The sequence below is a fragment of the Lagopus leucura genome, unplaced genomic scaffold (genome assembly GCF_019238085.1).
Source record: "Lagopus leucura isolate 7727_CA_CO unplaced genomic scaffold, USGS_WTPT01 Super-Scaffold_100127, whole genome shotgun sequence".
Lineage (NCBI taxonomy): Eukaryota > Metazoa > Chordata > Aves > Galliformes > Phasianidae > Lagopus > Lagopus leucura.
The window spans coordinates 94,509-106,409 of NW_024962330.1; the positions used below are offsets into that span (position 1 = coordinate 94,509).

At 60.3% G+C, this 11,901-nt stretch overlaps 2 protein-coding genes across 6 annotated transcripts; both read left to right on the top strand.

The window, feature by feature from the left end:
• Positions 1–914: 914 nt before the first annotated feature.
• LOC122189121 (methanethiol oxidase-like) lies at positions 915–6,863 on the top strand. Its single transcript, XM_042887962.1, has 12 exons — positions 915–981; positions 2,108–2,161; positions 3,513–3,625; positions 3,702–3,887; positions 3,982–4,102; positions 4,259–4,441; positions 5,022–5,200; positions 5,596–5,674; positions 5,755–5,876; positions 5,952–6,044; positions 6,501–6,619; positions 6,701–6,863. The coding sequence occupies exons 1-12, from the start codon at positions 915–917 to the stop codon at positions 6,861–6,863; spliced, it is 1,479 nt and encodes a 492-aa protein (XP_042743896.1).
• Positions 6,864–7,619: 756 nt separating this feature from the next.
• Positions 7,620–11,419, top strand: RFX5 (regulatory factor X5). Of its 5 annotated transcripts, XM_042887936.1 has the most exons (10): positions 7,620–7,707; positions 8,157–8,287; positions 8,532–8,565; positions 8,870–8,952; positions 9,021–9,146; positions 9,393–9,509; positions 9,635–9,716; positions 9,885–10,089; positions 10,220–10,317; positions 10,523–11,419. In XM_042887936.1, exons 2-10 carry the CDS (start codon positions 8,169–8,171, stop codon positions 11,342–11,344), a joined length of 1,686 nt encoding a protein of 561 aa, XP_042743870.1. In that variant the 5' UTR covers positions 7,620–7,707; positions 8,157–8,168; the 3' UTR covers positions 11,345–11,419. The 5 variants fall into 5 exon arrangements, with proteins under 5 accessions (XP_042743870.1, XP_042743873.1, XP_042743874.1 ...); XM_042887939.1 differs by lacking the exon at positions 7,620–7,707 and having other exon boundaries at positions 8,196–8,565; positions 9,024–9,146; XM_042887940.1 differs by lacking the exon at positions 7,620–7,707 and having other exon boundaries at positions 8,196–8,565; positions 8,874–8,952.
• The last annotated feature ends 482 nt before the right edge of the window (positions 11,420–11,901 follow it).

Below are 11,901 nucleotides of genomic sequence, written 5' to 3' on the forward strand. Positions count from 1 at the left end.
TCCTGGGAGGAAAGCAAGCCTCCAAAATGAGGTGTGCAGGAGTTCTGGATGTTCTGGTTGCTCCGTTTGTTTGGCCCAGATCAGAGAAGGCTCTATGGTGGCATAGAGCTCCTCACTGCAGTGCATCTCCTCTTGTCCTGCAGTCCCTCATGTCCAACAGCCCCTCGTGGCCCTACAGCTCCCATCATGGTTTGAAGCACCCAATGCACTCAGATGAGCCTCAGCAGGTGGAGGTGGGGCAGGAGTTGCTGATGCCGCACCTGTGGGCCTTTTTGCTTTGGGTGCAGATCTTTGGGTGGAAGGTGGCTTTGTGTCCAAGCTCCCCCCCTGGGGTGGGTGCAGATGACAGGGCAGGAACCTGCCGGTGAAGCTGTGCCTGAGGCAGCAGCCGAGGTCGAATGTGTCAAAGGGAAACCTGCTGCATCGCTTCTCCCACCCGCCATCGCACGGCAAGCGCTCACCCTGCAATTATAAGAAACCCAGTCCTCACTTTTAATTTTCACTTGGCGATTAATATCTGCAACCTCATTAAGTTATTTCTGAGGTCGGGAGCGTCTGCACTCGCCCACGCCTCACTGGGGGCACCGCACGGGGAAGCTCCACACAGCACTTCCAGGACAGACCCGCAGGAGTGGGGCTGCCCCATTTCTCCCCGTACCCCAAATCTCCACTGTGTTCTCAGTGTGACGCTGCAGAGTGCAGCCACCACCGTTTGCCCTCCGTCTGTGGGAGGAGAGAAGGTTCTGAAATACTTCCCCGCACGTTTCCAGCGCTGCCCCGGTGCCTCCCACACCCTGGGGCGTGGGGATCCTCCCTCGGTGTCCTTTTCACACCAGCCCTCTCCCCATTGCTCTCCCTATATATTGGAGCCCCGTGGAGACGCGTCTCCTCACCGACGTGCTCCGGGCAGCAGCATGCAGGCAGAATCAGCTCCTTCCATTCCCCACCAGAAGATGACGTCCAGCACAGCCTCCAGCTCTGGTAAGTGACCTCTCCGTGCATGCAGGGCTGTGGTGGTTGGCTGCCTGCTCGGCTCTGCGGTCCTTCAAATCTCCTCCTGGAGGTTCTGCTCCTGGGACGCTCTGAAAGCATAAAGCTTTCCACACGTGGGGATGAGCGTGGTGTTTTCTCTGCCTGGAGACAGATCCTTTTCTCCTCTGCCAGGTAGCATTTAGGCACACTGATAATTAAAAGCATTCTAACTTCTTTTTGTCCGCTTATTCCCACTTTTATGCACCTGTAACAAACTGTGCCGTGCGTTGGCAGGGAGTCCTCAATGCAAAGTTTGGGTTTGGTGGGGCATTTTCTGCAGGGGAAGGGAGAAGGGGTGGCTCCACGATGCTCCGGGTAAGGAACAGCAGCCCCATGCCCCATGCTTCCCGCAGAACGTGCTGTCCTCAGGGAGAAAACCTTCAAAAGCAAACATGAAACTGAGTCAGCAAAGCTGCGTTGTGAGGTTTGATGGTTGTGGGTTTTCTCCCTCTCCTCAGGCTCGCCATCCTAAACGGGAAAGATCAGAAACAAAGAATCACAGAATCCTTTGAGCTGGGAGGGGCTCTTAAAGGCCATCTGGTCTCACCCCACTGCGATGAACAGGGCAAGGTCCCTTCCACCCAAACCTCTTCTATGGTTTTATGGTTCTGAGGATGATCTGTAAGGACTCTTCCAACCCAACCATCCCATGGTTCCATGGATGATCATTAAGGTCACAGAATTGTTTGAGTTGGAAGGGACCCTTGAAGGCTGTCCAGCCCAATCCCACACAGTGAACAGGGACATCCTCAGCTCCATCGGGTGCTCTGCACCCCGTCCACCTGATCTTTAACGCCTCTTGGAGGGATCCTTTTGGAGGCGATGGGTCTGGGGACCTTCTTTGGGCGCATGTGGGCATCCTGGTTCACTCTGGATGCCCATCTTCATCTTTGGAGGCCTCACTGGTGGGTGCTGGAGAGCCACCACCTGCCTTGCCTGGGGCTGATGTGGTCCCACTGCCGCAGGGGATACTCTCAGACCACAGTAGCTCCAATGAGGCACTTGGCCTTTGCCAAAAGGGCTTTCAAATCTCTCACTGCCACCTATTTTCCATTCCTTCTTGTTTCCAACGCAGCCCGGTGTGGAGCATGCGGTCCCGGCTACGCCTCTCCCCTGGATGCCATGAAAGGTGAGTGCATTGCGTGGGGCTGTGGGGACCAGCCCTGTGCTGGCTGTGGGTGAAGGTGAAGATGAGAGCAGTGCTTTCAAGATCAATGAGCTCCATCCACGGAGGAGGTTCCCAGCAGGAGCCAGGGAAGCATTCGTCTGGGGCCAAGCCTCAGTTGCATCACGGTGTCAGAATTTTTCAGACTTCAGAATAGCTTGGGATGGGTCACAACCTGCACAGAGCCACCCAAGGCTGCGCAGGGCAGAACCCAGAGGGAACGCGGTGCTGCTGCGGCCCCTCTCAGATCTGCAGGGAGTGGAGAAGGCTGGAGGGGAATTCTGGATCTTCCGGACACCCTCCGGAACACGGCGTCAGCTCTGCTCCTGGTGACTGCTCAGAACCTCCTGCAGTAAAATCCGCCCTCCCAGGCTGTTTGCTCGGGAACTTTGCTTGGAAATCCTTCTGGCTGCACTGCCAGAACTGTGAGCTCTCCTGTGAAGAGCTCAAGGAAAGCATCACCTGCTGCAGTCCCTCCCTTAATCCTTCCTTAATCCTTTGTGCTATGCAAGCACAGCTCCGAAACCTCAGTCCTGGAGTTTGGTGCTGCTCCGTGACTCCCATCCCGAAATACCTTTCAGCAAAGCAAACAACAGCAAAGGTCTGAGTGCTTAAAGACTGACAAAGGGCTGATAAAGGCACAGTGTTGAAAAGGCAGCAGCTATTGCTGCTTTGGATTAGCTCCAGGCTCCCAGATCACCTCTCCCTGTTTTCCACCTCTTTCTCCTCCTCAGCATTTCTCAGACCAGTTCCACCCCCTCGCTTTGCTTTGCTCGGTCAGCACTTTTTGACATGGTGCCACCCCTGCAGGGCGAGGAGCCGGTGGGGTCGGGGTGCTGGGGGTCACCACACTCTGCCTGGGAACCCAGCAGGGCTTCACTGCTCAGTGGGATCTTTGTGCCCTTGGCTTCAGCCTGGCGAGAGTTCCACCTTTCCACTCCTCATGTATTTTTAAGGCTTGATGGAAATGGTGGAAATGAGACACGCAGAATCATAGAACACCTTGAGCTGGAAGGGACCCCATAGAATATCCCAAGTTGGAAGGGACCCAGTGAGTTGGGATCATCAAGTCCAACTCCTGGCTCCACACAGCACCACCCAAAAATCACAGCCTATGCATGAGAACACAGCGTGCTTTGGTTCATGGGACCGGTGGAGTGACCCACAGCCATGGCAATCCATAGGGAGGAGGATACCCCAAACCCAATGAGCCCAGCTCCCCCGGGGCAGCCATCTCCAGCCCCAGGCATGCAGGGATGTGGGAATCCGGCTGTTCCTGCAGACGCCTTTGCAAGCCATGTTTCCATCTCGAAAGGTCCGCGGGAGGAGATTGTGTACGTGCCCTGCATCTACAGGAACACCGGCAGGGGGAAACCCGACTTTCTGGCCACCGTGGATGTTGACCCCAAATCTCCGCACTATAGCCAGGTACCAGACGCTTCACCTCAGTGCTGAACGGGTGGCAGCGGCTGACCCTCTGTGTGAGTGGGACTGGGCTTTGCAGGTGATCCACCGCCTGCCCATGCCCAACCTGGGGGATGAGCTGCACCACTCGGGCTGGAACACCTGCAGCAGCTGCTTTGGGGACACCACCAAGAAGAGGAACCGCCTGATCCTCCCCAGCCTGATCTCCTCCCGCATCTACGTGGTGGATGTGGGGACCGACCCCCGAGCTCCCAGGCTCTTCAAGGTACGTTGGAGGCGGTGCTGGGACCACCAGCCCTGCGAGCCTCACGAGTGCCACATCACCGGGGAGAGCTCATGGAGCGAGTGAAATCCTGCAGGTCATCAATCCGGAGGACGTCTTCTGGCAGTGTGACCTGGGCTACCTGCACACCTCCCACTGCCTGGGCAGCGGAGAGGTGATGATCAGCACGCTGGGAGACCCGGCCGGCAACGGGAAAGGTATGGGGCCGGGCGAGCGGTCCCACGTCCAGCACCATCCCAAGATGTCTGCAGCACCCTGCTCCATATTTTGTTATCTTAGAACACAACCTGGGTGTTATCTTAGTTCACCTGGGTGGTTTCCTCACTACCAAGGCGTGTTTGGTTTTGCTGCAGGTGGCTTCGTTCTGTTGGATGCAGAAACCTTCGACATCAAGGGGAACTGGGAGAAGGGCGACAAGAACCCGCCGATGGGTTACGACTTCTGGTACCAACCGCGCCACAACGTCCTGATCAGCACAGAGTGGGGAATCCCCAAGTGCCTGGGATACGGGTTTAACCCAAATGACCTGAAGAAAGGTGAGGAAACTGCTGTTGAAGTACTCCAGGAGAGGTGCTGAGCAGCACTGCCACGAGGCCAAATTTCAGCCCTTTTCTGACAATTCAGTGGACATGGAGCAAATTGAGACAGCCTGCTTGCTGTCTTGCACACAAATTCCCACAGCTCACTTGGATTTAAAACACAGGCAACACAGGTTGGATTTCAGCAGTGGGGATGAGGGATGAACCCCAGCTCAGCCCAACACCTCCACTGGTGTCCCTGCCCTTCAGGCCTCCTCCTAATGAGGATCTTCCCTGGTGGGACCCAGCAGGAGCAATGTAGATGTGGCTCTTCAGCCCATGGTTCGGTTGGCGTGGTGGTGATGGGTCGACCACCACGTCGAGATCGTCAGGTCCACCACGGGTTGATGTCCTTGAAGGTTGTCGCCCACCTTACTGAGTCTATAAAGACTGTGATTTCGGAGGCTTTTCCCAGCCTTAACAACTCTGTGATTCTGCCATCTGTGCTGGGGGCCATCGGGGCTCACCTGGGTCCACGGCACATCTGTGGTGGCCCCGCTCCCCACAGCACCCCTCAGAACCCCCTGGCCCCTTGCAGGGCGCTACGGCCGCCGCCTGAACGTGTGGGACTGGACGACCCACACCTACGTGCAGGCCATCGATGTGGGTGAGGATGCAGCACCGCTGGAGATTCGCTTCCTGCACAACCCCGACGCGGCCGAGGGCTTCGTGGGCTGCACCATCAGCAGCGCCATCCACCGCTTCTACAAGACGGAGGTACGTGCTGGGAGGATGCTGCCCTGCACCGGGATGCCATCCAGGCTGCAGCTGCAGGACCTGTTCTGACCAGCAGTGGTTTTTGTTGGGACGATGGGATTTGGAGGATTTAAACCTTGGTTGTGGATTTATACAATGTGAGCAATGCTCTCAGTGCTTATTGTGCGTAACAACAAACCGGGCGAGAACCTCTTTGCCCAAACCAGTTAATCCAGTTGGAAAGACAGACAGGTTCCAGGCCCCACAGCCCTGCCTCAGGTCCTGGCTCCTCTGCTGGCCCTATAGAGCCAGGCGCGAGCTTTGCATCCCTCTGCTGCACGCACACATGGTGTCCCCCACCCTGGGGTCTTCTCCTGCCCACTCTGAGCCCTGTGGGGCCGCACTCTGTCCCGCAGTGTGGTGACTGGGCAGCTGAGAAGGTGATCCAGGTCCCTAGCAAGAAGGTGGAGGGCTGGCTGCTCCCAGACATGCCAGGTGAGTGTTTCCCCACGAGCTGCTGTGTGCCCACTGCCCGCCATGCCGCTCGTGTGCAACTGTGCCGTGCCATCCCCAAGGCTTCATCACCGACATCCTCATCTCGCTGGACGACAGGTTCCTCTACTTCAGCAACTGGTTACACGGGGATGTCCGCCAGTATGACATCTCTGACACCCGCAGGCCCAGGCTGGTGGGACAGGTGAGGCAGCAGCTCGCCCCATTGCCCGGGGGCAGACGGGTCCCGTGCCACCACCGTGCCACCTCTCTCTTGCAGGTCTTTGTGGGGGGCAGCATCTCCAAGGGAGGGCCCGTGGTCGTGCTCAGAGATGAGGAGCTGCAGAGCCAGCCGGAGCCCTTTGTCATCCAGGTGAGCACTTTACTCTTCCCACCTCCATCTTGAGCCTCCAACTACGCGGGGCTGTGGTGGTGAGGATGGGGAGCACCCAATTCCCCTGGTTCTGCATCCAATGAGATGACATCATGGCTGGGTGGCAAGGCTCTGCTGGCTTTCCACCGTGTCCCATGGGACAACAGCATGGTTGGGTGGCAAGGGCCCCATGCTATCCTCCACGTTTCCCATGGGATGACACCGTGGCCAAGTGAAAGGTTCTGGTGGTTCTCCACCGCATCCCATGGGATGACGCCATGGTTGAGGTGGCACAGTTTTCTACCACGACCCACGGGAAGACAGCGAGGCCCCGTGGTGAGGTCCTGGCTATGCTCCACCATGTCCTATGGGACAACGCCACGGTCGGGCACAGAGGACCCTCTGGTTCCGCTCCACCATCCGCTGCTCACCGCGCCTCCCCTCCGCCTCCCGCAGGGCAAGAAGGTGCCGGGGGGCCCTCAGATGATCCAGCTCAGCCTGGACGGGAAGCGGCTCTATGTCACCACGTCGCTGTACAGCGCCTGGGACCGGCAGTTCTACCCCGACCTCATCAGGTGGGAGCGGCTGGGCGTCCGACCGCGGCGCTCACTGCCGCTGGAGGGGCTGTGCCCCCTGACCCCCAGTGCCCCCTGCAGGGACGGCTCCGTCATGCTGCAGATCGACGTGGACACGGAGAGGGGCGGTTTGAGCGTCAACCGCGACTTCCTGGTGGATTTCGGGAAGGAGCCGGGGGGGCCCTGCATGGCACACGAGATGCGCTACCCCGGCGGGGATTGCACCTCTGACATTTGGGTTTAGGGCCGCCCGCCGCCACCTCCCATTGACGGATGCTGCCCCACAGCGGTGCTGAGGGCACAGCTGGATAAAGAAGCTCGAGGTCCACGGCTGTGCTCACCCAAAAGTTCCCTGTGCCCCACACGATGCATCCCATACCCTACACCCCACATCCCCTATCATGCATTTTGCACCCATGCCCCACATCCCACACCTGCATCCCAGCCCACCCTGCAGCCCTGGAGTCCCCCCCGTGCCGACAGAGGGTGCAGCGATCAACCCTGAGCACCCCACAATAAAGCAGAGACCTCTGCACCAGAACTCCCTCATCTCCATCCTTTCTTCTACTTCTGTTTGCCCCCCAAAAGCTGAGCCCTGTTGCTGTGCATGCACACACTGCCAGCTCAGCCTGCACGCACGGCGCACACACGCGCACTGTGCTGCACACACACTGCACACTGCACACTGCACACGTTGCTGTACACACGTTGCTGGCACACTGCATGCACACCGTACACACGCCGCTCGCACTCTGCACGCTTATTGCACGCACGCTGCACGCACACCGCTCGTTTTCCCCCACATCCCCTCCCTCCACTCCACCAATCAGGAGCTGTTGCTAGGCAGACTTCAGTTCGAACGCCGCCACTCAGCAGCGCAGCCCCGCTTGTATCCGGGTAGGACAGCCGCTAGCAGCCAATCACATTAAAGCACGGCGCAGTATCCGGGCAGATCTGCGGCGCCGCAGCCAATCAGAAAAAAGCTGCCGGCGGCCCGACGAGGGGCGCAGCACTTTCGGTTCCCGGTGCGCGGGGAGGCGGCGGCACGAGGAGGAGCGGGACGGGACGGGGCAGAGCAGAGCCCGCAGGTGGGTGCGGGCCGGGGGGCGCAGCGCGGCTGGGGTCGCGGTCACCGCTGCAGTCCCCGCGCCTTTGGGTCCCACCGTCCGCCGGGAGCTGCTGGCTCCGGGGGTCCCTGCCGTCCCCACCCCCTGCTGTCCCCCGTTCCCATGTCCCATGTCCCCACCCCCCGTCCCCACCCCTCTGTGCCGTGGTGTCCCCCGTCCTCACGTCATTTATAGCCCGGTGTCCCCGTTCCCGTTTCCCATCCGTCCCCCCATTGCCGTCCCCGGCCCATGCCGGGCTGCGCTGCCCGCTGTCCTCCTGCGTCCCGTCGCCCTGCTGCTGGTGACACGTCTCCGGGTGGGGACATGGGGGGGCAGAGCCAGCCCTGCGGGTACCAGTGGAGGATCTGGGCTCTGAGGGGCTCCCCTCCCCATTCTGGGGCTGAATTTCTTCATCCTCCCCCTCCCCCAAGGATCTCAATGCCATGGCCGACGAGGAGCTGAGCCCCCAGGCCACCAAGAAGGGCACTTTGTCACCCGGCGGCTCCCGGAGCGGCACGGCAGAGCCGGGCACATTGCTGCAGAAACTGCGGGGCAACATCTCGTAAGGCTGCAGTGCCCTCCCGATAACCCGAGCGACCCAAACGGGGTCTGACTTCTCAGGGGTGATGAATTTGTAGCCCCGTGGACGGAAGGGATGAGAGTCGGTGCCTTTTTTGGGTGGGAACATCGGTGCAGAGCTCCTCAGGAGCACAGCGGGACGCGGGCGGGGGTCCTCGGAGTGAGGCCATCCCATGCCCTGATGCCTTCTCCTTGTCCCTTCTGTCCCTTCTGTCTGTCCCCTGCAGCAAAGCGGTGCAGAACAAAGTCGACGCCATCCTGGTGAGTGCCTCTGTGGGTGGGGGAGCCCCGTGTGCCCACCCCTCCATGATCCAAACCCCTCTTCCAGCCCCATTTCCCCAACCCCATGTCCCATAGAGGTCAGGAGCTGCTCAGCACCCATTCCCTCAGCCCCACATGTAGCAACCCCTGCTGTCCCCCCGGCCCCATTTACCCCACATGCAGGCTGTGCCCATGCTCACAAACCTTTGGCTTCAAATGCTCCATGAATGTTGGCTGTTTTGGATCCTTCACCTCTCTTTGTCTCCGGTCCCTCCTCCCCTCCGCTCGGACCCTTTGCCCATAGCAAGATGTCCAGAAGTTCTCCGACAGTGACAAGCTCTACCTCTACCTCCAGCTGCCGTCGGGGCCGAGCCTGGGGGACAGGAGGTGGGTGCTGGGGGTCTGCCTCCCCGAGCCATCACCCCCATCTGCTCACTCCATGCCATCATTCCCAGCAGCAGCCTGGACCTGAGCTCACTGAGCACAGCTGAGTACATGCATGCCTGCAATTGGATCCGGAACCACCTGGAGGAGCACACAGACACCTGCCTGCCCAAGCAGGATGTCTACGATGCCTACAGGTGAGCAGAGCACATGGGGCTTGGTTTGGGGGCAGTGGGTGCTTGGAGTTGGTTGTGAATAGCCATGCTCAGTGCAGGTCATCTATAACGCCTACAGGTGAGCGTGGGGGTGCCCCATGGAGCTCAGTTTGGGGTCAGCAGGCACTTGGGGTTGGTTGGGAATGGCCGTGCCCAACAGCAGCTCTTGGAACATGGAATGGGAGCAGCGAGGAGGGGTCGGCAGCTCTGACCCACCCTCCCCCCCAGGCAGTACTGCGATAATCTCTGCTGCCGCCCTCTGAGTGCCGCCAACTTTGGGAAGATCATCCGGGAGATCTTCCCCAACATCAAGGCCAGGAGGCTGGGAGGCCGCGGGCAATCAAAATATCCTTTTGTCGTGATGGGTCTCCATGCAGCAGGCAGCGTTGGTGGCTCCTGGTGCTGTGTGTGAGGTCGGTGCACAGTCATCTGTCTCAGATGTGTTTTGTTGCCCCTTAACCCCAACACACGTACTGCTACAGCGGCATCCGGAGGAAGACGGTGGTCAGCCTGCCGCCGCTGCCCAGCCTGGACCTCAAGGTGGCAGAGACTGTAAGTCCTCCATGCCGGTCCGTGTTCTGCCTCACTGGGATACGCTCAAAGGAGTGGGGCAGGAGGATGCATTCCCATGGGGCGAGCGAGGGTTGAGCTCTGCTCTGTCCCCATACAGTGGTGACGGTGGCGTTGTTGGCCCCGTTGGTGATGTTGGTGTCCCACCAGCAGCACACAGAGCTGACAGACCTGGTGCAGTCCTACACCAGCGAGGTGATGGAAGCGGCCTGCGCCCTGACCTGCGACTGGGCCGAGAAGATCCTCAAACGTTCCTTCAACAACATCGTGGAGGTGGCGCAGTTCCTCATCCAGCAGCACATCATCAGCTCCCGCTCAGCCCGCGCCGACCTCGTCATGGCCATGGTGGTCTCAGGTGGGCCAATGGGGGACCCTAGCGGGTGTCCCCGTGGGGTGTGGAGTTTAGTGGCTGTGGGGGTGGCTTTGGGCACTGTCCCCACTCAGTGGGGCTCTTCCCCACCTCACGTCTCACTGCGTGTCCCCAGAGAGCACAGAGAAGGCCCATCGTGATGGCCGCTCTCCTCCACTGTCCAAGAGGAATGGCCTGGAGGCCTCGGAGGGAGGCGAGCGGAGCCTGGCACAGGTGAGGCCACATGGGACACGATGCCCCCCATCCGCTGCTGTCCCCCATCCCCAGCTGTCCCTATCTTGTATCCCCTGTCCCTATAGACCTGTCCTCCTCGTGTCCCTGTCCCCATGTCTCTGCTTTCTTTATGTCCCCATCCTTGTGTCCCACATCCGCTGGTGTCCCACCATGTCCACATCTCACACTGCATCCACACCCACAGACCAAGAAGGACAGCGTCCCCAAGGCCACCATCCCACCGCGTCCTGACAAGAAGAAGCCCCCGGAGCCGCCCCGGCCACCGAGCAGCCCCCAGGTGAACGCGCTGATGGCCCGTTTGCCCCTTCTCCTCCCCCGAGTCCCACCTGGCCCCACAGCCGTGTGCTCTTCCCCTCCAGTCCTGGCCCCCAAGCTGACAGCCGCCCCACTGGGGGGCACCGTGAAGGTGGCCGTCCCGCTGCCCCCCGGGCTCAACGTGCTGCTGCCCGGCGTGGCCGTGCCTGCAGCTGACAGCCCCCGCGGAGCGGCCCCTGATGGCCCCCCGGGCTCAGCCCAGCGCCCTGTGGCCACCAAGCGGTCCCCAGAGGTGGCCCATGAGGCCGGGGCCAAACGCAGGCGCGGGCGGCCGAGGAAGAGGATGGAGGAGGAGGAAGGAGGTGTGGGGTCACCGGGTCGCACCGGGGATGCAGCCGAGGGGACAGATGTGGGGTCTGAGTGCTGTGACAGCACACACGGAGGTGACCATGGGCACAGAGAGGGCAATGCCCATGGAGGTGACCGTGGGCACAGAGGTGACAGTGGCCATGGAGGTGACGGTGCCCATGGAGGTGACGTCACAGATGGCGCAGTGGGAATGTCCCCAACCCAAGTGAGCGTCATCCAGGACGGCCGTGGGCTGCAGGAGGAGGAGACTCTGAGCATGGCACCGGGTGGCAGCGGGGTCACAGGAGAGGACAGTAATGACACTGCGCTGTGTGGGGATGGATGTGGAGCCGGGACGGAGCCAACAGCCCCACATGGCCCTGTGTTCCCGGGGGGCACATAGGGACCCACTGCTGGAAGCGGGGTGTCCTCATCACCGCATGTCACTGTCACCTGCCATTAAACACTGAGCGCTGTGCGTCCGCCTGTCTGTGTGTCACCAGGACGGGGGGTGGGGGCGTTATTGGTGTCATTGGCCCCTGAATGTCACCATCCCCAGGTGTCACCATCCCTGGAATGTCACTGGGTGTCACCTCGCTGTCCCAGGGGTTCACCATTTCCTGAGTGTCACCATCAGGGTGACATTGTCCATGTGGTGCCATTGTCCAAACAAGGAATGTCACCCTCCCTTTAGTAGCGCCATCCCTGGGGTGGCACGGAGTCTCATGGGGACACACGGCATTGGTGGGGCACAGGATGGCAGCTGCGTGCCTCAGTTTTCCCTCTGGGTCCAACAATAGCGGCCAAAGGGGTGATTTGAGGTGAAAAACAGCGGATTCAGTGAAACCCGGAGCTCCACGCTGTTCTGCCCTCAGGCCCCGCCCCCTTTTAGCCACACCCAACCGCTCCGTCCATCTCCGTTTGGTCACGCCCCCGGCCACGCCTCCCAATAGCCCCGCC

What these genes read in the sequence shown, in the direction of transcription:
- LOC122189121 (XM_042887962.1), top strand. Translation starts at nt 915, where the DNA reads ATGCAGGCAGAATCAGCTCCTTCCATTCCCCACCAGAAGATGACGTCC. An exon ending in GAGCTCCCAGGCTCTTCAAG is followed by an intron (nt 3,888 to 3,981) that starts GTACGTTGGAGG and finishes GAAATCCTGCAG; the next exon opens with GTCATCAATCCGGAGGACGT. An exon ending in CGGAGCCCTTTGTCATCCAG is followed by an intron (nt 6,045 to 6,500) that starts GTGAGCACTTTA and finishes CGCCTCCCGCAG; the next exon opens with GGCAAGAAGGTGCCGGGGGG.
- RFX5 (XM_042887936.1), top strand. Translation starts at nt 8,169, where the DNA reads ATGGCCGACGAGGAGCTGAGCCCCCAGGCCACCAAGAAGGGCACTTTG. An exon ending in AAACTGCGGGGCAACATCTC is followed by an intron (nt 8,288 to 8,531) that starts GTAAGGCTGCAG and finishes TGTCCCCTGCAG; the next exon opens with CAAAGCGGTGCAGAACAAAG. An exon ending in GGAGGCCGCGGGCAATCAAA is followed by an intron (nt 9,510 to 9,634) that starts ATATCCTTTTGT and finishes ACCCCAACACAC; the next exon opens with GTACTGCTACAGCGGCATCC.